The sequence below is a fragment of the Cervus canadensis genome, chromosome 25 (genome assembly GCF_019320065.1).
Source record: "Cervus canadensis isolate Bull #8, Minnesota chromosome 25, ASM1932006v1, whole genome shotgun sequence".
Taxonomy (NCBI): Eukaryota; Metazoa; Chordata; class Mammalia; order Artiodactyla; family Cervidae; genus Cervus; species Cervus canadensis.
The window spans coordinates 25,682,197-25,705,443 of NC_057410.1; the positions used below are offsets into that span (position 1 = coordinate 25,682,197).

The 23,247-nt window shown below is 46.9% G+C and overlaps 2 protein-coding genes across 2 annotated transcripts in view; one reads left to right on the plus strand and one right to left on the minus strand.

Annotated features, from left to right (window-relative positions):
• Nucleotides 1-23,247, plus strand: part of LOC122427692 (tubulin alpha-1C chain) — a 1,128,437-nt gene that overhangs the window by 291,053 nt on the left and 814,137 nt on the right. The window lies entirely within an intron of this gene.
• FAM186B (family with sequence similarity 186 member B) lies at nt 7,470-23,161 on the minus strand. Its single transcript, XM_043447492.1, has 8 exons — nt 23,066-23,161; nt 21,782-22,007; nt 17,073-17,255; nt 15,072-16,725; nt 14,444-14,636; nt 12,198-12,376; nt 11,349-11,534; nt 7,470-8,101 (listed from the first exon to the last, which is right to left on the minus strand). Exons 1-8 carry the CDS (start codon nt 23,159-23,161, stop codon nt 7,951-7,953), a joined length of 2,868 nt encoding a protein of 955 aa, XP_043303427.1. The 3' UTR covers nt 7,470-7,950.

Below are 23,247 nucleotides of genomic sequence, written 5' to 3' on the forward strand. Positions count from 1 at the left end.
GTTCAATCCCTGAGTCGGGAAGATCCCCTGGAGGAGGGCACGGCAACCCACTCTAGTATTCTTGCCTGGAGAATCCCATGGACAGAGCCTGGCAGGCTACGTACAGTCCATGGGGTCGCAGAGAGTTGGACACGACTGAAGTGACTTAGCACGTATTCAGATGAATTGCGTTGGAGGTGCCAGTGGGCAACCAGTTAAGATCCTCGGTTGGGTGTTTGGGCATACAGCTCTAGGACTCAGAGGAGAGACTGGAATTAGGGATAAATCTGGGAATCATCAACATAGAGCTGATGTTTGAAGCCATAGGGAGGATGAAGTCTTCCTGGGATGTCCTGAGGCATGAGGAGAGGAGTCTGGGCGCTGGAGCAACCCCTGGCCTACAGGCAGAAGATCATGAACTCCCACAAGAACCAGGGGAGTGTGGCGAACAGGAGGGAAGCCAAGTGTCACATGACAGAAACAAGGGAAGATTTTGGTAGCATTTCAGTGGTCCATGTCTCTCACTTGGTTAAAATACCCTTAAGGACATAAACTGGGTCTTATTTTTATTCTCTCCCTGTCTGCACCACACCCCTACCTTCAGTCAATACAAGATTTTACACATACTTGAGATGCCTGTGAACAAATAAGGGTACAAATAAATAAATGCAATCAAAGCTGGGCCTTTACTTCATTACTGGTCCTCTAACTGGTCTCCTTGCATCCATTCTCTAACTTTTCCACATTGCCACACCTGCCTCTCTATAGCACAGGTCTAGTAACATCACTCCTTTCCTTGAAAATCATCCATGGCTCTCCACTGCCTGCTGAGGAAAATCATCAGCTTGGCCTTCAAGCTCATCCAAACCCAATCTCAGCCCAGCTTTGCTCCTGTAATATCTGGCTTGTTACTGTTGAACTACAGCCATATCAACCACTTTCTGGTCTGTAAACATGCTCTATGTTTATAATATTCTAATCCCTTGTATTCCCCTGGAGTCCTCCACCCCTGCCACCTGTGTTAGTTCTATACATCCTTCAGCTTTCTATTGAAATCCCACATAGCCCTGAGGGCCTTTCCAGACTCATTGCAGTGGACATGCTTTTTTGTTCTCCATTTGACTTTGCATCTGTACTGTGTTTGTGTTTGTTACCTAGCTAGATCCCCACTATTTACTACTCTTGTGTCTCCACAGTGGAGTGTGAAAAGAGATTGTGTCTCAGTGTCCTCATTACACATCCAGCCTTAGCACAGTGCATTAAGTAATTGCTGGATGAATGATGAGTGGATGGTAAGTCCTTGAGAGGACAAGGACCTAGTTCTACATATTTTTATTACTCTGATGCTTTGCATATAGCCTGTATCCTATTTTTGCAGTAAGCTCCTTAGAAGTTTGTTTAATTGACTTTAATACCCTTACAGCCTGGTACAGAGCATAACATCACAGTGGGTGCTTAATAAATGTTTCAGTTCAGTTCAGTCGCTCAGTCGTGTCCGACTCTTTGTGACCCCATGAATCGCAGCACGCCAGGCTTCCCTGTCCATCACCAACTCCCGGAGTTTACTCAAACTCATGTCTATCGAGTCGGTCTAGGGACTCAATAATTACTCATTTAATTTGCTCTCAGTAGCCTCCAGAGGCAAAGCTTTGGCAAACAATGTTTGGCATGTGCTTCCTGCCAGCTCTGACAGGCTGCCTTAGTAGGTCATTGACAAACTATGTCATGTAGTATGGTTAACAGACTGAATTAGGGCTGTCATGGTGGTTAAGCATTTAACACAAAGAGATGTAGCTCTCCAGGCAGAAATGCAGCCTGGAAGAGGCCTCAGCAGCAAGAGCAGGCAGCTCAATTAAGGAAGGGTGGGATGACTTATTCCTTAGGGAAAAATCTGACTCGGTTTCTAGTATGTGCACAGCATTCTGTACTGGGGGCAGCTACAGTTACGAAAGCAACTGGGCATCTGCTCTTAAAGAGTTTAAGATCTGGTGGGGTTGAGGACAGCTCACCAACAATCCCAGAACAGGGGCTTCCCTGGTGGTCCAGTGGCTAAGACTCTGCCTTCCCAATGTAGGGGGCCCCGGGTTCGGTTCCTAACCAGGGAACTAGATCCCACATGCTACAACTAAAGATCATGCATGCCACAACTCAGCCAAATAAATAAATACTAAAAAAAAGTTCTAGAACAAAGACAAAACTGACCAATGCTGGAAGAGATGCATCAGCAAAGATGGAGAGAAACTCCAGGAGAAGGGGGCACTTTACGGAGGATCAGGAGAGGCATCTTGGTAGGGGGAGTAGCATTTGAGTTCATTTACTAAACTTTCCTGAATAGAAAGGGAATAGAAAGCTTCCCCCTCCCCACCTGCAGTCTGTTCCCATCCCTGTGGCCAGGGTGATGCTCTGGAAGGGTGGATCCAATTATATCACTTCTCTGCTTGGAATTCTGCAGTGGTTCCCATTTTATTCAGAGTAAAAATGGCTCCTATTCTTTCAGAGTGGAAAAAAAAAGCGTCCTTCAAGTGGCCTACAAGGCCTTAAGTGACCTGTCCTCCAGTCACTCTCCAGCACTTTCCACACTACTCTCCTCCCACTCACTCACCTGGCACCAGTCACACGGGAGACCTGGCCATTCCTCTAGAATGCCAGGCATGCTCCCACTTCAGGCTGTTCCCTTTGCCTGCACACCCTTTCTCATAGCTTGCTTCTTCATCTCCAAGTCTTTCCGCAAATGTCAACTCAGTGAGGCCTGACACGCCCTATTTTAAATGGTAATCTCAGGAATGCCCTGAGGAGGTCGAGTGGCACTTTCCGGCCTACTCCTCTGCTGAAATTTGTGTTTCTCCATAGCATCTTTTACCATCTGACATACTGTGTATTTTATTAATTTTTTGTCTATTTTTGCCCAATAAAATGTAAGTTCTGGGAAATCACTTTAAAAAAACCAACTCTTCTCTTCAGCACTACATCCCAGTGCTTTCAACAGTGCCTCCTATTAGGTACCCAGTAGATACTTGTTGAATGAATGAGGATGTGATACATATTTGAGGAAGTCTTCAGGAAGGGCCTCCTGGCAGAGTTCCTAAAAAATAGTTGCCTGAAGTATCATTTACATGGACAGATCTCTGAACTACAAAGCTGAGGACCCTGCTGGGGGTGAGTGAGTCAAGTGCCCTAGGCTGAAGCCACCAGGAATGGATCCAGATGTCCAAAGGATGGGTCTGGAATCCCTTGTCTCTCTCCCTATATTGATCATATTTGCTCTCCTCACTCAGCCAAGCACCTTCTCAGATGAACTCCACCCAGCTTTGGCTGTGTCCGTCCTTCAGCAGTTCCCATACAGTTCGGCCCTCTCCTGATCCAGGACAGCCGAGGCCCTTAAACAAGCACTCTGCTGCCTCCTTGTGGCTCCCGTAGTAAAGGAACTCTCTTCTGGAACGTGAGACAACAGAGGTCTACACAGGGACTCTTAGAATGGGAGGTGTGGGAGAAGAAACCTGAATCTTCTTGACCCCCATGGCAACCCTGAAATACTGGCAGCTGCTCCTGCCCCCACAGACGTTACTGCCAATAGCAATGACTATCCCCTCAGCAGAGCCCCGACAGGTATACCAGCTGGCCTTTGGCTTTGGTTGTTCCCAGTTGGGTCACCTTTGCGGAAAGAATTTGACACAATAGTCAGATCCCAGGGCCTTCTTTGAGGGGCATTCAGGCCAGCTGACTAGTGTATCGATCTTCTCTGCCCCCTCCCAACTCACAGCCAATAAGGAGTCTTTAAGGGTCACCAGCTAGCTCAGGGCCAGGTGTGTATAAAGAGAGGAGGGAGCTGGGCACTGTGGAGAAGTGGGGCCCATGCCCTGGAGGATGCTGCTCAGCTGAGACACTGCTAGTTCCAGCCCATTACTGTTTCTGCAGGTAACTGAAAACCCACCTAGGCTAATATCAGTCCCTAGACAGGGAATGTCCTGGAATACACTGGGTTATCTTGTGGACTTATAAGGGATACAGCTGGACCTCAGGGACCATCTGACTGGCAAAGTCTCTGATGAGACTTCTTTCTTACTTTTCTATATAATTTGTTTTTATTTCTGGCTGCTTTCAAAATATTTGCTTATCTTTGGTTTCAGCAATTAGACCATACTATACTTAGGTGTGTTTTTCTTTATCCTGTTTGGGGTTCTCTGACATTCTTGGATCTGTGGTTGGTTTTCTTTCATTAATTTGGGAAATTCTCAGTGGTTTTCTCTTCAAATATTTCTTCTGCCCCATTCTGTCTCCCTTTTTCTGGGACTTCAATCATGTGTGTCAGAGCATTTGTCATTGTCCTACATATCTTGGTGCTTAGCTTTGGGTTTGCTCAATTGTTCCTTAGCGTAGAGTTACTGTTTAAATTTCTCCTGACCTGGCTTCAAGCTAACAGATTTTTTTTCCTCTGCTTTTGTCCAACTTGATTAACTGGCCAAAGGAATTTTTCACCTCTGATATTACAGTTTTCACTTTTAGCATTTCCATTTTTTTTTTCCTATCTCTGCTCAGATTTACCATCTGTTCATGCATGTTGTCCACCTTTTCTACTAGACTAGATCAGTCTTAGCCATGCTCATATATTTTTTGGAGAAGATGACTCCTCCAACAACAGAATCATACTCATACTTTATCTGACTTTTTCTAAGTTAGCTTCCCCATCACATGGGACACACCAAATCCCACCTGGCTTTCCCCTCCTTGGCTTTTTGTCTTGATTGTTTACAAACAGTTTTCGTCCCTTTCACTTCATCAACACCTCCTTAAAGGCCACAGTTATGGCTAAAGTAGACCCTTCTCTCATGTCACCTTCCACCGTAGTGGAAATCCTCATCCTGGAGACCCCTGAGACTATGGGCCATGCAGGCAGAGCTATGGCCAACTCCCAAATCTGGCTTCAAGAAATACGTCAAGCAGTATTGCTTCTCATATTTTGACTTCCCTGTTTTTGTTTTTTTGAGGGTTAAGGCAATATCTTCTTTGATAGAATACATCAACTTTGCTCTGAAAAAAATGAGGCTTTTGTATAATATTAAAGAACCTCATACCAGAAAAACATCATATACTATATCTATATATCTCCTTGGTTGCAGTTCTCTTGGCTTCACAACTTCTATCAGACACTCTGCTTGCTTGCTGGAGAGCTTGAGAGAAGACATCCAAAAAGTCAAAGTCCTCCATCACCAGAGTGGGTTTGGCTGCTGGGCACCTTAGCACAGTGCCAAAGGCCTATGAAAACATGTGAAACCTTTAAAAATGTCATTGGTGGGACTTCCCTGGTGATCCAGTGGTTAGGACTCTGGTGCTTCCATTGCAAGGAGCACAGGTTCGATCCCTGGTCGGGAACTAAGAACCCACATGTCGAGGGAGTAAAGTCATTGGCACCAAAATATAAAAATATGTAATTAAATGTTTATATGATGCTCAAAATTCTCCAGGCCAGCCTTCAACAGTACGTGAACTGAGAACTTCCAGATGTTCAAGCTGGATTTAGAAAAGGCAGAGGAACCAGAGATCAAATTGCCAACATCCACTGGATCATCGAAAAAGCCAGAGAGTTCTGGAAAAACATCTACTTCTGCTTTATTGGCTATGCTAAAACCTTTGACTGTGTGGGCCACAACAAACTGAGGAAAATTCTTAAAGAGATGGGAATACCAGACCACCTGATCTGCCTCCTGAGAAACCTGTATGCAGGTCAAGAAGCAACAGTTAGAACGCACATGGAACAATGGACTGGTTCCAAATTGGGAAAGGAGTATGTCAAGGCTGTATATTGTCACCCTGCTTATATAACTTATATGCAGAGTACATCATTCAAAATGCTGGGCTGGATGAAGCACAAGCTGGAATCAAGATTGCAGGGAGAAATATCAATAATCTCAGATATTCATATGACACCACCCTTATGGCAGAAAACAAAGAGGAACTACAGAGCCTCTTGATGAAAGTGAAAAGAAAGTGAAAAAGCTGGCTTAAAACTCAAGATTCAAAAAATAAAGATCATGGCATCTAGTCCCATCACTTCAAGGCAAATAGATGCGGAAACAATGGAAACAGTGATGGACTTTATTTTCTTGGGCTCCAAAATGACTGCAGATGGTGACTGCAGCCATGAAATTAAAAGATGCTTGCTCCTTGGAAGAAAAGCTATGACAAACCTAGACAGTATATTAAAAAGCAGACACATTATTTTGCCAACAAAGGTCCATCTAGTCAAAGCTGTGGTTTTTCCAGTAGTCATGTATGGATGTGAGAGTTGTACCATAAAGAAGGCTGAATGCCAAAGAACTGATGCTTTTAAACTGTGGTGTTGGAGAAGACTCTTGAGAGTCCCTTGGACTGCAAGGAGATCAAACCAGTCAATCCTAAAGGAGATCAACCCTGAATATTCATTAGAAGGACTGATGCTGAGGCTGAAACTCCAATACTTTGGCTACCTGATGTGAAGAGCTGACTCATTGGAAAAGACCCTGATGCTGGGAAAGATTGAAGGCAGGAGGAGAAGGGGGAGACAGAGAATGAGATGGTTGGATGGCATCACTGACTCTGGACATGAGTTTGAGCAAGCTCCGGGAGATGGTGAAGGACAGGGAAGTCTGGTGTGCTGCAGTCCATGGGGTACAAAGAGTCGGACATGACTGAGTGACTGAACAACAAAAAAAACCATAATATTGTCAGTTTCATTATTCTGTCAAGTTTAATATTCAAAATGTTCTCATATTTACAAAACTTGTTAGATTTCATCTCTATGGGTGATGATTGCTGAGAAGTCACAGCCCACTGCACATTTAAAAAAACCACAACTTACTCATAGTCAGTTAATATCCAAAATGAAATTATAAAAATCTTTTCAAATTATTTATGAAGAAGTATATTTAGCATGAGGGCTACCATGGGTGAGGCCTCCTGAAAAGAACAGACCCAAAAGGCTAGAAATGGCCCATTCTTGCCCCAGCAGTCCAGTATGTGTGACTTGCATCAAGAATGCCTCTCACCATCCTCCCTCCAGCAGGCTTCCTTGGGATACATTGAGCTGTGGCTCCGAGATCAAATCCTGCTCTGGCCCAGAGATCAGGTCAAGCGCCCATCTGTTTGCATCCCATATTCTTCTCTTCCTTCCAAAGTTTCAACCTTAAGCCAGGAGCAAGCATGGCTACCATTCCTCAGAAACAGAATCACTGGATTGTGGGTCCTCTGAGGACAGGGTGATTTCCTAGCTAACGTTTTGTTGTGCCTGCTCCCTAGGCCTGGCCCTGCCGGGTGAGACAAGGCGGAAGGGGAGGGCAGAGGCCGAAGGGAGACTGGCAGACAGCTGAGTGCAAGGGAGAGTGAGGGTGGGACGCTGCTTGTAAGCTGTGTGAACCAACCAAAGCCATGTCTCACCTGAATTAAGACAATAGACAGGCATGGCTTCCTAAGCCCACACCATGTAGATTTGGAAACTCGTGTCTCCATTTGTTCCATCTGTGTCCTCCCTCCTCAGAAGGGCACTCATCTTTGCCACCGCCCCCCCGAGCCTGGTCACCCCTGGCTCAGACTTGTACTATCTTCTTTTGTTCTAAGTGTTGACACTCATTATCAGTTACATATTTGTCCATGTCCCTGACTGAATGAAGACTTACTGAGCCCTGCCGTGTGCCAGGCACTAATCATGGCTGTCTTGGCTGGTCAACTCCCAGAAGGCAAGCTCAACATTTGGGGGATCCTCTGTGACTGGTGTCCAAGTCATGGACCTGGTTCCAAAAATGAGTTGGGGAGGTGTGGGTTTTAGCAATGAGACAGAAAATTTAAAAAATAAACATATCTCTATTTTATTAACAATGTACAGTTTGCTGACTGAAAGAGGAAAGTAGTGTTTCTCAAAGTTCTAGGATTACTTAGCAGGACCCGGAGAATTTGTTTAAAAACAGTAGCTGGGAACCTGCTTTGGAACAAGTTTGAGAATCACTGGCTAAGGCATGGAATGGGGCTGGGATTGTCTCGATCCTTCTGGCTTCTTAGGGTTCCAGGGAAGGACTCGTTTGACTTTTTATGAACAAGCTCAGCTGACTCCTCTGGGGGTTCCTGTTCTTCCTTTCTTTGGGTCACTGAGGCACTGAAAGAGTTAATACAGTTATGGGTTGGGGAGCAGCTGAGACATGGCCCCTGAGATGTGAGCACCCACCCAGCCTACCCAATTGTGTCCCTGGTCGACTCTGGGAGACCAGTCCAGGGCTGACCCAGATGTGGAACTGCTTAATATGACATTTCTGCCACATTCCAGGGGCTCTGCTTCTTTTCTTGCGAATCTTCCTCTTCTTTCACATCACAGAATTCTCCCTCTTCCCTCTCCTCACTGTTCCTTGCTGCTTCTCACCCATCCATGCTTCTTCCTCTCCACCCCTATCTTGGTTCCTTCCCAGAAACCAAGTTATAAGCCCTCTCCTCTGTCAGCACCACATTGGAAGTCTGCATGAGTCCCTGCTTGCTGCATCTTGGCACACACATGTCAACTGCTGTGTACTTTCTGCAGAAACAGGCTCTGAGCAAGGGGGGGCAGGGCAGTCTGAGGTTAAGATTCTTTTCGGACTACAGACAGTGCCTAGAGTGTGCGGGCATGTAGCTATCTTACCTGTCAGACAGAGTGCCCAGGGGAGACATGTGTAAAACAAATCAGAGGAAACTTCTGGAGAAGGGGGTCTGCTGGCCTTTGAGAGACTCAGTCCCAAAGCCCACGGGGAAGATGAAGAGCCCTTCCCCACATGCTGAGAACACATCCCAGTGAGCCTTTAATGAGGCACGCTGCCAGTGTCAAGCAAACGGGGAGAACGGTGCAGTTGGCCCGAGGTAGGTCCCAGTTAGGAGACTAGCCACTACTGTGAACTGGAGAGCACAGCCAGGGGAGCTGATGAGGTGGGCAGGGTCACAAAGGGGTGAGTGGCCTGGACCCACACAACAGGTGGACATGCAGATCTGAGGTAGGCTGGAGGCAGGCAGCCAAAGAGAGGATGCACTTTTGGGAGTGGAAGCAGCATATCTCCAGAGGTGCATACACACAGAGAATTCACAAAGACAGCGGCAAGACCACCAGCCCAGGGGCAGCAGGAGCCTGGGAAGCAGCAGAGAACTTGCATTCAGGAGCAACAGATTCTCAGGCCATAGAACCGAGATCCCAGGACAAGGCAGGCAGCACTGCCCTGAAATGTCGGGGATCGGCTTGACATCCAGGTAGGTGGTGCCCACCTGGCATGTGGGTAAAGAAGACAGAAGCAGCAGGACTTGACTTCGACACCTGGTACTGTGATAAACTGAATACACGCATGTGGAGTTAAAAAAGGGGGAAGAAAATTGTATTCACCTAAATTCCCCTGGAAAAGAGAAAGTCTTCGGTGGGAACAATATTTTGATAAGTGCTTAAATCTGAAGCTGAGATCCCAGTGGAGGGCTGGGTGTGGGTGGAACAGCTCTATGTGAGACAGGAGGGAGTTTTTGCATTTTGCATGTTATATACAGAGAGAGGGGAAGAAAGTAGGCTGCTCTGTGGGGCTGTTCACTGTGAATCCCTGTCTCTCACCCTCCTAAATTTTCAGAAAGTTACTAACATTGTGAAGTGCATGGGGCCAAGTGGCGTGGTATACTTGATATTTACGTGCACACATTTATATGTGTCTAAAGAACAAAGGGGTTGGTGCCTCAGGTTGAAACAGATGCAGAGCAGAGCCCCGGCCCTGGCAGAGATGCAGAGGAACTCAGAGAGGAGAGACACCACTGTGGGGGTGGGGGAGTTGAGGACAAGTTTAGCCCAGTCTCAGCAGGGTGCGGCCCCAGTTGGTTTCTGGCTTACTACATTCTGCCACACTGTTGTTTCAGTTATTCTCAATTCTGTTTGCTCAATTCTGTTGTATCCAAATCAACTAACAACAGCAGCAACACACCCAGACACTTGGAATCTCTTCAGGAACTGAAAACCAGGTATCTATGTACTAGGTGGGCTATGCTGATGTCCAGCTGGGACTCTCAGGACCACTTCAGAGCGGGATCACAGCCGAGCACCAGCCTCCTTTGATGCTGCTGGGCCACCCTGTCTTCCTTTAGTCCCTGTCGAGAGGACGATAGCAGCACCAGCATCCTGCAGGCTTGGTTCCGGTTAGGTCTAGACGGGCAGGCATCAGTGCCCTCTCCCTAAGTCATTCATTCATTCATTCTTTTGTTGCAGGATCTTAGTTCCCTATGTGCAAGGGCTAAGCTGCTTCAGTCACATCTGACTCTTTGCAACCCCATGGACTATAGCCCGCCAGGCTCCTCTGTCCATGGGATTCTCCAGGCAAGAATACTGGAGTGGATTGCCATGCCCGCCTCCAGGGGATCTTCCTGATCCAGGGGTCGAACCTGCATCTCCTATATCTCTGGCATTGGCAGGAAAGTTCTTTACCACTAGGGCCACACGGGAAGCCCCTTAGTTCCCTGACCAGGGATTAAACTGGGGCCCCGGCAAAGGAAGTGCCAAGTCCTAACCATTGGACTACCAGGGAATTCCTATCCTGGTCAGAGATCTTTAGTTGGTGCATGGCCAGGGCCACAAGAGACAGCTGGCATTAGTAATGTAGAAGGGTTCCTTGAAGAACCTTGAGTCTTCAAGCCAAGAGAGGCAGAATTGAACCTTCCTAACCAGAAAAGCCTCTTGTTGGCCCACTGAGTCCCACTTCCCTCCCCTCAGCTGCTCTTCCCGGGGGCAGTTCTTAAAGGCAGTAAGGAAACAACAGTGCCAAAGACGGGCCCGGGTTTATCTTGAGATTTTTGGTCTCTCTCATCTCTCCATACCTGCACCTGGCTCACCTTGAGAACACCCCCCAGGCCTAGAGCAGGATACACTCTTGAGTAATTTACATGCAAGTCCCAGGAAATAAGTGGAAAGAAAAGACTTCCATCCTGGTCTTCTGAGATGCCATGTGGAGCCTTTGAGAGAACTAGAATGGTGTTGGTGTGGGGACCCAAGCTCATGGCTGATGAGGCAGGTAAGTCTGTCTGATGTGGTACGGTAAGTGAAAGTGTTCGTCACTCAGTCGTGTCCAACTCTTTGCAGCTCTAGGGACTGTAGTCCACCAGGCTCCTCTGTCCATGGAATACTCCAGGCAAGAATACTGGAGAATTCCTCTTTTCCAAGGGAATCTTCCCAACCCAGGGATTGAACCTGGGTCTCCTGCATTGTGGGCAGATTCAATGTGTTACAGTAAGTGAGTCATTATTAATGTTTGGAAAGATATCTGTTGGGCGGTTGGACACAGGGAGTGTTTACTCTGGCCCCTGCCCTTGATGGGCGGGTGTCCCTGAATCCAGATTGACCATCCGGCCTTGCACCTTACCGGGCCTTGAGGGACATCAAGCTTTTATGGAAGGAGGACTGCACATCCAATGCCAACAGGCGGGGAATGTCTGGGAAGCCTCCTAGCTGGTCCCAGGACAGGCTGGTGGGGGTCTTCTTTTCTATGGGGTAACTGGAGGCAGCCACATCAGTCTTCCACATGGCCTCCATCTGGTTCCCCTGTTGGCTGGGGTGTGAAGGTGGAAAGTGCAAAAAGAGATGAAGTTAGACTTACAGAAAGGGAGACTATGGGGAGCAACAAGCTCTCCAGGGTTTTCTTCCCTCCTCAGATAGCTGTCACCATCCTCCGCGCCACATCTCTTCCCTTCCCAACTCTCAGTCTCACCTCCCAGAGTCTCCTCTGGTTGAGGAGCTACTGGAAAAGGCTGCCGAGGTAGCCCCTGTTCCTCCGAGACATGCCCCGGGGCTGAAGCCCTGAACCGGCCACACTAGGATGGTTGAGGTGTGGCTCACAGTGTCTCTCTTTGAGCCCAGCGGTCACAGGGTGGGAAGGCTCAAGTTTATTTTTATGAACTGACCAATGCTTGGGGTAGAAATGGTTGTGAGTTCTCAGCTGTGGGTCCCAGGAGTCTCTCAGTTGCATAGTTTGAAACCTACTTGATTGGGCTGGCTCTTGAAGCCCACATACCACACACACCCACACACCCTCATCTGGGCCAATGACCAGAACTGGACAGGGCAGCTGAGAAGCTGGGCTCCTTGCAACTCATGGTTGAGCTTTGCTTGTCTGTGCCTTCACTGAGCTTCTGGTCCCCTCCCCAGTCTGGTCACCCCTGCTCCCTGATTCCCCACTCACCCAGCCGGCTGCCCCCAGCTTCCGTGCACCTACCGGGCCATCTGCTGGGGCACACGTGGCTGGTGCTTGGTCTTAAAGAGCTCCTGGGATCTCTTGCAGAAGGGGCTGCTGGAGTGGATGTGCCGCAGTAGGAATGGAGGAGGCTTGCTTTTCCTTGACTTCGGGGAGATGACCACAGGGGTGTGCAGGTTAATGTTCCACTCCTTCTGGAGCTAAGAGAAACCAACAGAGAGGCATCATCAGAGAGACAGGAATTTATCCTCTTTTTAAAGAATCTACCTGCCAATGCAGGAGACGCAAGAGACACAGGTTCGATCCCTGGATCAGAAAGATCCCCTGGAGGAGGGGAGGTTTACCCACTCCAGTATTCTTGCCTGGAAAATTCCAAGGACAGAAGATCCTGGTGGGCTATAGTCCATGGAGTCACAAAGAGTTGGACACGACTGAGTGGCTGAACACAGCCCAACACAACTACTGCCTGATTTGGGGTTGAGCAGAAAGGGGGAGGCCCAGGGAATCCCTCTAATTAGAGACCCTCTGGGACTTCAGTGTATCATATTTCCTAGAAATTCCTTGAATTGCAATTTGCTGGTTTAGTTCCTGTTTTCTCCTTTGTTGTGGAGAATCCGGACAATGGGAAAAACAGCAAGTAAGAAACTAAAGGAAGTTAGAGCAGCTAGAACTGTGAAGACTCATAGGGTTCATGACATGGGTCAGGTTGTGTCTGGAATGCTCTCTGTATCTAGTCATTCAGCCTCTGCCCTGGCCCTGGGCAAGGGACTGGGGGAACCCTCACAGCCACCTAAAGAATTATATATATGGTCCCTTTCCTTCTCAACCTCAAAACCAATTTAGCAAGTCAAGACACCTACAGGAGGTGATCAAGACTAGTATAAGGAGACAGGAAACTGAGTTGGGAGATAGCTCCATGGCCAAGGTTCTTCCAACTGCCTTGACTCAACTTCCAATGCTGAATTCCTCAGGACACTGCTTCCCTCAGACTCTGACCATTGTTGCTCAGGACTCAGGGGGGTTACCTCTGGGCCCACCTTAGCAGATTCAGAGTCACTGCCAGCCATCAGCTAGCCTCCTGTGGACCATGTCAGAGCTCGATGCTTTTCTGACCTTGGCAGCAAGAGTCAGGAAACTGAAGGCAGTCCTTAGAGAATAAAAATAGGTCAAACCCAATAGAGTAAGACTCAGAATGACTTTGGACTCTCTCAACAGCAAAGCCAACACCTGGAAGGCAATGAACAGTGCCTTCAAAATTGAGAGAAAATGAATTCTGACCTAGACTTCTCTATACAAGCAAGCTGCCAACCACAGTTAAGGGTAGATATTAAGTGAAGACATTTTCAGACAACTGGGGTCTCAGTGATTCTACCTGTCAGGAACCCTTTGTCAAGAAGTGATTGGAGGAGGTGCTCCACTAAAACAAGGGAGACCCAGCATTGGAAGCAGGGGAGCTGTCCCCAGAGAGGAGTAAATGGAGTCCCCAGCATGAGGGTGAAGAAGACAGCGGTGACCAAGCCTGGAGAGCAACCAGGAGAGCAACCAGATCTGATAGAAGCTGGACAAGGAGACCCACGGGAGAAGGAGGATCTGAGCACAGAGCTGGACTGCAGGCTCTGGCTGCCTTCCCTGCAGAAGAGGCTCCCTTCTCTAGCTCTTTTCTTTTTTAAATTTATATATTTATTTTTGGCCACACCTTGGAGAATCCCATGGACAGAAGAGCCTGGTGGGCTACAGTCCACAGGGTCGCAAAGAGTCAGACACGACTGAGCCACTACACACACTTGTGGCACGTAGGACCTTAGCTTCTCTGCCAGGGATCGAACCTGTGCCCCCTGCATTGCAAGCACGGAGTCTTAACTGCTGGACCGCCAGGGAAGTCCCCTCCAGCTCTTTTTGAGGGTCCCTCAGATCCCCTGGAGAAGGGAAAGGCTACCGACTCCAGTATTCTGGCCTGGAGAATTCCATGGACTGTATAGTCCAATTCAGTCCATGGGGTAGCAAACAGTCGGACACAACTGAGCGACTTTCCCTTTCTTCCCTCTCTTGCTCTCCCCCCATTTATGGCGATTGGAAAACTTGTCTTCCTTCTACTCAGACTGCCCCCTGCCTTCCCCTCCTCCTGGTTCAGAGGCTTTAATCTGCTCTCTTATTTCCCATCTGCTCTCCTGCCCCCAGGTACACCTCCACAGCCCCATGGCTCCATCCTGGCCCTATTCCTGCTGGCTGTGCTGACCCCTGGGAAGGTTGCCAGGTGGGAGGCCCACCTTGGGGAATATAGTCGCCATGCTGCTCAGGCACTCTCGGTGCTTCTCCTCCAGGTCCTTCTGCTTGTCTGTCCACACCTGCAGCTGGAGTTTCTGCAGGTGGTCCACGTTTTCCAGGAAGAGGAAGAGGTTCTGGGCCTTGTAGGAAGCCCCAGCTTCTCGCACGACTTGTATATGGTTGATCACGTCTTGGCTGGGAAGGGAGGGAAGTGATTTAGTGGGTGAAGGGGCTGCCTCCCGGCCCCTAGCTCTGTGTTAACCAGGGAAGACTCTGTGTGTGAGAACTGGGGAAAACAGAGAGCAGAGGTGAGGTGTTGTCAGGTAAGGAGCCTTGGGCTGGGCTGGAAACAGGAAGAGGAAGTAAGGCAAATGGGGGAGCGTGGTAGGCGGGTGATGGACAGGGCAGTAGGACAACAGGAAGAGAGAGAGCAGTGTTCTGTGCTCACCTCCCACACCTCAGGGTTGCCCAAGGCTCTGAGGTTGGGTGTCCTGTGCAAATCCCTCTCTCAGGGGCATCATGTCCCGGCCTGGGTGATTCTCCCCACCCCATGCCCCATGCTCCTTCTTTCTCGTTGGGTTTTGGCTCTGCCCACTCGTGTGTTGCCAATGGTTGCCAGGGGAGACTTACCGGAGGCTCTGGAAGTGTCTGTAGCAGATGTACTTGTGGCAGAGGCACCATAGCTTGAGCCCATTCAGCTCCATGGTGGTGGTGGTGAGCTCCAGCGCCTTACTGCGCAGATAGTGGGGCAACCCCAGAGTATCCTCCTCCGTCAGGAGCTGCAGATTCCTCCTCTGGGCCTTCACGTCTATATGGTATACCTTCTCCTTCAGAGTTCCTGGGGCTGTATGCAAAGGGGGCTGGGTCACCCTTCGCGGGGATGTACCTGTGACAGGAAAGGAGGCCGATTTCTTGGGCTTCATGGGAAGCCAGTGGGCCTGTGGTTTCTGGGTAAACTCGGCTGAACTCATGGACCTCTGGTTTCTGGGGGTGGGCTGCTGGGTCTTAGGGGACCTGGGCACACGTGGCCTCCTGCCTTGGCGAGCAGATTGGGCCCGGCTTGGGGGAGGTGCCAAAGACGCATCCTCCAAGTCCCTCCAGCGACTGATGGGCACGAAGATCATCTCTGCGTCCTCTCTCGGCTTCTCCAGCTCTCTCCATGGGCCCTTCGGCTCCTGGTCCAGTCTCAGCTGCTGCTGCCTTGCCACCTCCTCTACCTCCCACTGCCGCAGCTTCTCCTCGTGCTCCCGCTCTAGCAGGGCCCACCTTTCCTGCCGCTGCAGCCACATCTCCTCCTCCTGCTGCCACTGCTGCCTCCGCCTCTCCCAGCTGAGCTCCTCTTCCCTGGCCTCTGCCTTGCTCTCCAAGGCTAACTTCTCCGACCTCTCCAGGGACAGCTGCTTCTGAACACTGGACTTCATCTGGAGTCCGTCCTTCTCCCAGGCCACTTCCTGGGAGCCCAGGTCTTTGGTTCTGTCACCTGGGCTTTCTGCTGACAGTCTTTCCCATTTCTTAGGAAACATGTGATCCATGGAGGATGGCAACGCAGGCTGAAGACTTTCAGCGTCCTTGCTCCTGTACACATCTGCAATCCTTGAATCCATGGTCATGGTGGAAAGAGGCTGATCTGGTGAAGGCATAGCACCACTGTCCCAGGCCATGGCCATGGGGCTTGGGGAATGTGGTGAAAACTGCTCCTCCTTCTTGGGCTCCTGTTGGGTTTCCTCCATGACTGTGTCTTTCTTTGGGAGGGCTTCTTTCTTGGCAGGGTCTGGGAACTCAACCAAGACCCTGACTAAGTCTTCTGCTTGACCTCCAGCAGACTGAGTCTTCTTCAGCTGGAACTCTAGGGCATGCTTTATCAGGAGCAGGTCATGGTACTTTCCCCCTAAAATTTCTATCTGCTTTAGTAGGGCATCTCTCTTACTCTCGAGGACCTGGAAGGACTTCTGGAAGTACAGCTTCTGGTTGCTGAGTTCTTTGGTCATCTCTATTTTCAGGTGCCTGTATTTGGCCTCCAGGCTCCTGTTCTCCTTGTGCTGGAGGATCAAGGCGTTATTGAGGTTCTCCACGACAGCAGACATGTACCTGATGGCCCTAACCTCCCCCTGGTTGAACATGGTGGAGTCCAGGAGCTCCTGTAACATGGACTTCACCTCGGAGACCTTTATGCAGGTAGTGTGCTTGTCCTGCAGCATCTGCTCTGGGCTCAGGGGCTGAGGGCAGGATATCGCTTTTTTTGGGCTCTGTTCCTGCCAGTCCTGCCAGAAGGTATGTTTGGACACTAGGAGAGGTAGAGAGAACAAACACAATAAGCTCCCGTGGATCCAAGGATTATACTGATTCTCCAGATCCTGCTTGGCCACATTCCCATCCAACCCTCTTAGGGCTTTGGTAATAAGGAGCTGGGGCATTATATGAGGCCAGGGGAGATACTGTCAGGAGAGGACTCTGCTGGGCTCAGAGCTTACCTGTCAGGGTCTGTCAGCTCCACAGCACCTGTAGGGTGGACCTACACCTACCAGAGGGTCTGAACCTATTTGATCCAGTTCAACTCAATTCAACACACTCCTGATCCTCCATATTTCCCTGGAGTAGAGTTATTTTTATCATGCTGTTCCCAGTACCTACTTTGTGCCCCTTTCCTTTGTCCTTCAATGAGGGTGGAGCAAAGGGAAATGAGAGACTCGATGCCTCCTTTGGTGGCTATGAGGGAGAGAGGTAACACCTTTTCCATCACCTCGATCCATTCATCCAGGGCTTCCTGTTCCTCCTCACTCTTCCTGTTCTTGACCTCATAGGTCAGGCTGTCACCTGAGAGAGAGTGGGACGTTCAGGCTGATAACAATCTGTCCTCTAGGGAGCCCCAAACAGCCCTAGCATGGGGGTAACCCCAGCAGGCTTTGAGGTTAAATTAGTTTAACCTCTTATTAGCTGTATGATGTTGGGCAAATCACTTATTGCCCTGAGCCTTAGTATCCTTGCCAAAAAAGGGTTGGGTATGGATTAAATGAAATAATACAAGTGAAATGATTAACATGAGACCTGCCATGTAGAAAATATGCATAGATATTAAATTGTATTGTTGTACTACAAGGCCAGGCATGTGTCTGCCTTGTTATTTTTCTACGCTCATTGCCTAGTCTAATTATTTATTCTATCTGGACAATCAAATGAATTAACTGAAGTCAACAGCTCTGCTTAGTTTCTGGAGGCAGCTGAAGAACCACTGAACTGAGCACTCCTCAGGAGCAGGGCAATGTGAGGAGGGTTACAGCATATGCTTATACCATCTTCCTCCAACACTGCAGCATCCACCACATCTCACACCAGACTGAGGTCTCTTGATGGGATAGTTCTGATCTTAAGAGGGGTAGCACCTGGTTCCAGGGCTGCGTGCAGCTGGTCCACACCCAAATGGCTATACCAGTTGCTTACAACTGGCATCCGTGCTCTTTGGCCTAGTATCCATTCAGTACTTTGCATATCACCCTTGAGTTCCTCTATGAAATAGCTAGTATGCTCCACCAAAAAAAGTATTAGAACTAATAAATTCAATAAAGTTGCAGGACCTAAAATCAACACAAAAAAGTCAGTTGCATTTCCACACACTAACAATTAATTATCTTAAAAAGCAATAAAGGAAACAATCCCATTTACAAAGCATCAAAACAATAAAATACATAGGAATAAATTTAATGGGGGTGTGTGAAAGATCTCTACAGTGAAAACCATAAGACATTAATAAAAAAAAATGAAGAAAACACATATAAATGGAAAGATAACCCATGTTCATGGATCAAAAGAATTAATATTGTTAAAATGTCTATACTACCCAAGGTCATCTATATATTCAGTGCAATCTCTATCAAAATCCTGTAGCATTTTCCACTTAACGAGGAGAACAATCTTAAAATTCATATGGAACCACAAAAGACCCCAAATAGCCAAAGCACCCTTGAGAAACAAAAACAAAGTTGGAGGCATCACACTACCTGATTTTAAGCTATATTACAAGGAAATCAGTCTTGAATATTCACTGGAAGGACTGATGCTGAAGCTGAAACTCCAATACTGTGGCCATCTGATTCAAAGAAATGACTCATTGGAAAAGACCCTGATGCTGGGAAAGACTGAAGGCAGGAGGAGAAGGGGACGACAGAGGATGAGATGGTGATGGCATCACCAACTCGATGGAGATGAGTTTGAGCAAGCTCTGGGAGTTGGTGATGGACAGGGAAGCCTGGTGTGCGGTAGTCCATGTGGTTACAAAGAGTCGGACATGGCTGAGTGACTGAACTGAACTGACAAAGCTATAGGAAACAAAACAGTGTGGCACTGACATAAAAACAGACACATAGACAAATGGGACAGAATCAAGAGCTCAAAAATAAATCCATGCATATACAGTCAGCTAATATTTGACAAGGGAACCAAGAACACTCAATGAAGAAAGGATAATCTCTTCAATAAGTGGTGCTGGTAAGCCTGTACATTCACATGCAAAAAAATTAAATTGGACTCCTGTCTTATGCCACTTACAAAAATTAACTTGAAAGAAATTAAACTTAAATATAAGCCCCCAAACCATAAAACTCCTAGAAGAAAACTTAGGGAAAAAACTTGATATTCATCTTGGCAATTATTATTATTTTTTTTGGATATGACATCAAAAGCAAGGCAACAAAAGCAAAAATAAATAAGTGGAACTACATCACACTACAAAAGTTTATGTACAGTAAAAGAAATGATCAACAAAGTGAAAAGGCTCAACCTACAGAATGGAAGAAAATATATACAAACCATATATCTAAAAAAGGGTTAATATCCAAAATATCTAAGAAACTCACACAACTCAAGAGCAAAACAAAACAAATAATCTGATTAGAAATGGACAAAGGCGACTTCCCTGGTAGTCCAGTGACTAAAAATCCACCTTGCAAAATGCGGGTTCAATCTCTGGTCAGGGAACTAAGATCCCACATGCCTCAGAACAACTAAGCCTGAAAGGCCCACCTATGGAGCCTGCATAACACAGCAAAATCCCTATGCAGTCAAATAAATAAACATTTAAACATTAAAAAATGGACAAAGGATATGAATAGATATTTTTGTAAAGAAGATAAACAAATAGCCAATGGGTATATGAAAAGGTGTTTAACATCACTAATCATCAGGGAAATGCAAATCAAAGTCACAATGAGATATTACCTCAGACCTGTTAGGATGGCGATTATGTAAAAGATACGAGATAACAAGTATTGGTGAGGACATGAAGAAAAGGGGCCCTTGTGCACTGTTTGTGGGAGTGTAACTTGGTATAACCATTTTGGAAAACAGTATGGAGGTTCCTCAAAAAATTTAAAATAGAATTACCATATAATCCAGCAATCCTACTTCTGGGTATATAACCATAGGAAACAAAATCACTGTCTCCAAGAGATATCTGCATGCCCATGTTCAGTGAAGCCCATGTTACAAGAGTCAAGGCATGGAAACAACCTAAGTGTCAGTCAATGGATGAACGGATAATGAAAATGTGGTATATGTAATGAAATACAGATAGTCCCCAACTTATGACTTTTTGACTTTACAATGTGAAAGTAACATGCATTCAGTAGAAATCTTTGAATTTTTATCTTTTCCATGCTATCCACATATGGTATGATACTCTCATGATGCTGGCACTAACAGCAAACTGCAGCTCTAAGTAGCCACACAATCACAGGAGTAAACAACAAATACATTTACAAACATCTCTATGCATACAGTCATCCTGTTTTTCACTTTCAGTATCGTCTTCAATAAATTATGTGAAATATCCAACACTTTATCATAAAATAGGCTTTGTGTTAGGTGATAAGCTAATGGAAGTATTCTGAATAAGGTAGGCTAGGCTAACCTGTTTGGTAGGTTAAAGTGAAAGTGAAAGTGCTAGTCACTCTTGTGTCCAACTCTTTGGGACTCCGTGGACTGTAGCCTACCAGGCTGCTCTGTCCATGGAATTCTCCAGGCAAGAATGCTGGAGTGGGTAGCTATTCCCTTCTCCAGGGGATCTTCCCGACCCAGGGATGGAACCCAGGTCTCCTGTGTTGCAGGCAGATTCTTTACCATCTGAGCCACTAGGGAAGGTTAGGTGTATTAAAGTACATTTTTGATTTATGGTATTATAACTTACGATAGTGTCATTGGGATGTACACCCATCATAAGCTAAGGAAGGTCTATATTATTAAGTCACAACAAAGAAGGAAATCCTGCCACTTGTGACAATATGAATGGACCTTGAGGGTATTACACTAAGTGAAATAAATCAGACAGGGAAATGGAAATAAAAAAATGCTGAACTGACAGAGAGTAAATTGGTAGTTATCAGAGGCTAAGAAGTGAGAGAAATGGGGAGATGTTGGTTAAAGGTACAAACTTTCAATTATAAGATGAATGAGTTCTGGGGATCTAATATACAGCATGGTGACTACAGTTAACACTGTATTGTATACAGGCACATCTTGTTTTATTGCTCTTTGCAAATGTTGCATTTTTTAAAAACTGAAGGTTTGTGGAAACCCTGCATGGTCAGATGATGGTTAGCATTTTTTAGCAATAAAGTATTTTCAATTAAGGTATGTACATTGTTTTCTTAGATACAATGCTATTGTACACTTAATAGACTACAGTATAATAAAAACATAACTTTTATATGCACTAGGAAACTAAAAAATTCTTATGATTCATTTTATTGTGATAGTTACTTTATTGTGGTGGTCTGGAACTAAACCTGCAATGTCCAATATCTGAAATTTGCTAAGAGAGAGGATCTCAAATGTTCTTACCATACACACAAAAAAAGGGTAGCTGTGAGGTGATGTGTTATTGTGATAATCATTTCACTGCATACATATACATATATGTATAAAATAATCACATGTACACTTTACATTTATACAATGTTGTTTGTCAATTATATCTCAATAAAGCTGGAAAAAGAAAATAGTGTGAGTTTGCATTTAGTTTCTGTCTTGCTAAAAAATGAGATGTAATAATGAACCCATGACTTAGGCTTCATCACATAGGCATCTAATGTCACAATCTGTTATCTTTTGGACAATAACACATTTGCCTCTCTAGGGAGTAGAGGTGATGTGCTATGTCATGAGTGGGAGACATTCTCACTGGAGAGGCACTGTGATGTGTCCTTTGCGCCTTCTGCACCCACCACCCTGCCCTTCCCTCCCAGCAAAGGCTGACCTAGGATGGGGAAAGGAGGAGGTTGAGTGAGCTGGAACCAGAGTCACTAGAGGAAGGAACCACCCTTAGGACTGCACCCAGCCTGCAAACTCACCCCAGTCACCTAGCCAGTGAAGAATTTCATACAAGTGCTTCTCTTTAGTCTTAGCATCTTTGGAGAAGGAGGAAATTTTCTCCAGCAAGATGAATCTGTTCTTGCCCTTTTGCTCTGGCTGGGGAGGTTTCGCCTTTTTTTTTAAATCATATCCTAATTCTTCCTGGAAGCGGTTGATGACACAGTTGACATTGTCCAAGATTTCTGAGAGCTGGGAAGAAATATTCTACACGGGAAGCAGCAGATTGTAGTGTTTAGGAATGTAAACTCTGGCACCAGATGCCATGTCCTAGTCATGTGACCTTAGACAAGGCGGTTAACCTCTCGGGGCCTCAGTTTTCTTATTTGTAAAGTGGGGATCATTATAATAACTATGTCACAGAGTTTTACTAAAGATTAAATGAGCCAGTATTTGTAAAGCACTTAGGTCAGCACCTGGCACATAAAGTAAGTGTTAGCTTTAATTACTCTCATTTCAATTATTAAGACCAGGTCAGAGAGAGAATACTAAAAATCCACAGTGAACATTTCTTCAGAATTTCAGAATTTGCCAGGGACTTCTGGACATCTCTTCTCACAAGGATCCAGAGGCAACAGACTAGAAAAATGAGGCCCCAAGAAACCCAAGGATCAGAAAAGTGAAAGTGAAAGTCGGTCAGTTGTGTCTGATTCTTCGCAACCCCATGGACTATATACAGTTCATGGAATTCTCCAGGCAAGAATACTGGAGTGGGTAGCCTTTCCCTTCTCCAGGGGCTCTTCCCCACCCAAGGATCGAACCTGGGTCTCCTACATTGCAGGCAGATTCTTTACCAACTGAGCCACAAGGGAAGCAAGGATCAGAGGTTCCCATTAAAAAATGCACTAGATGCTCGTGTGCAGGATGATTAGAATCTTTGGCTATTTCCCTGTGAGTTTCTAGGACTCAACTTGGGGAAATTCTGATAGGTTGCCAAGAACAGACCTAAAATCATGAACTCTGGGCCCCCTCTGCCCTGGTAGGGCCCACCACCATGGTCTCAGGGCCATCCTAGGGCTTCCCTTGGGCTGTCCTCTTCCTGGACCCATCGCTAGCCTAAGGGGGCGTGGTTTGATTCCAGCTCACCCTCCAGAGGCCAATCTAGGAGGTGAATATTTTGCACTAAGCTATCCATAAACCCAGCTTGCTGAGGATCCTAGGACCCACAAGGGCCCAGAGCTGGAATCTTGCCCAAATCTAGCATTAGTCCCTGGCATCCCCATCAGATCCCAACAGAAAGGTGGCATTTTCATCTCAGGGGTTACCTCCTGAGCTCGAGTTAACTGGGCAGCCTCAATCCTTGAGATGATGGCTTTCACTGACGCAGGGGTCACCAACTGTGGGGGTTTATCTTTCTCCATCTTGGATCACTCTTGTCAGTCGCAAAGACGTCCTGTGTCTCTGGTGCAGGGGCCTGAACACACAGTGTTGGCTGCTTGGGGGTTAA

Coding starts and splice junctions, on each gene's coding strand:
- FAM186B (XM_043447492.1), bottom strand. CDS start 23,161: ATGGAGAAAGATAAACCCCCACAGTTGGTGACCCCTGCGTCAGTGAAA. Junction 22,008..23,065: donor AGTTAACTCGAGCTCAGGAG/GTAACCCCTGAG, acceptor CTTCCCGTGTAG/AATATTTCTTCCCAGCTCTC. Junction 11,535..12,197: donor GTGCCCCAGCAGATGGCCCG/GTAGGTGCACGG, acceptor TTCACACCCCAG/CCAACAGGGGAACCAGATGG.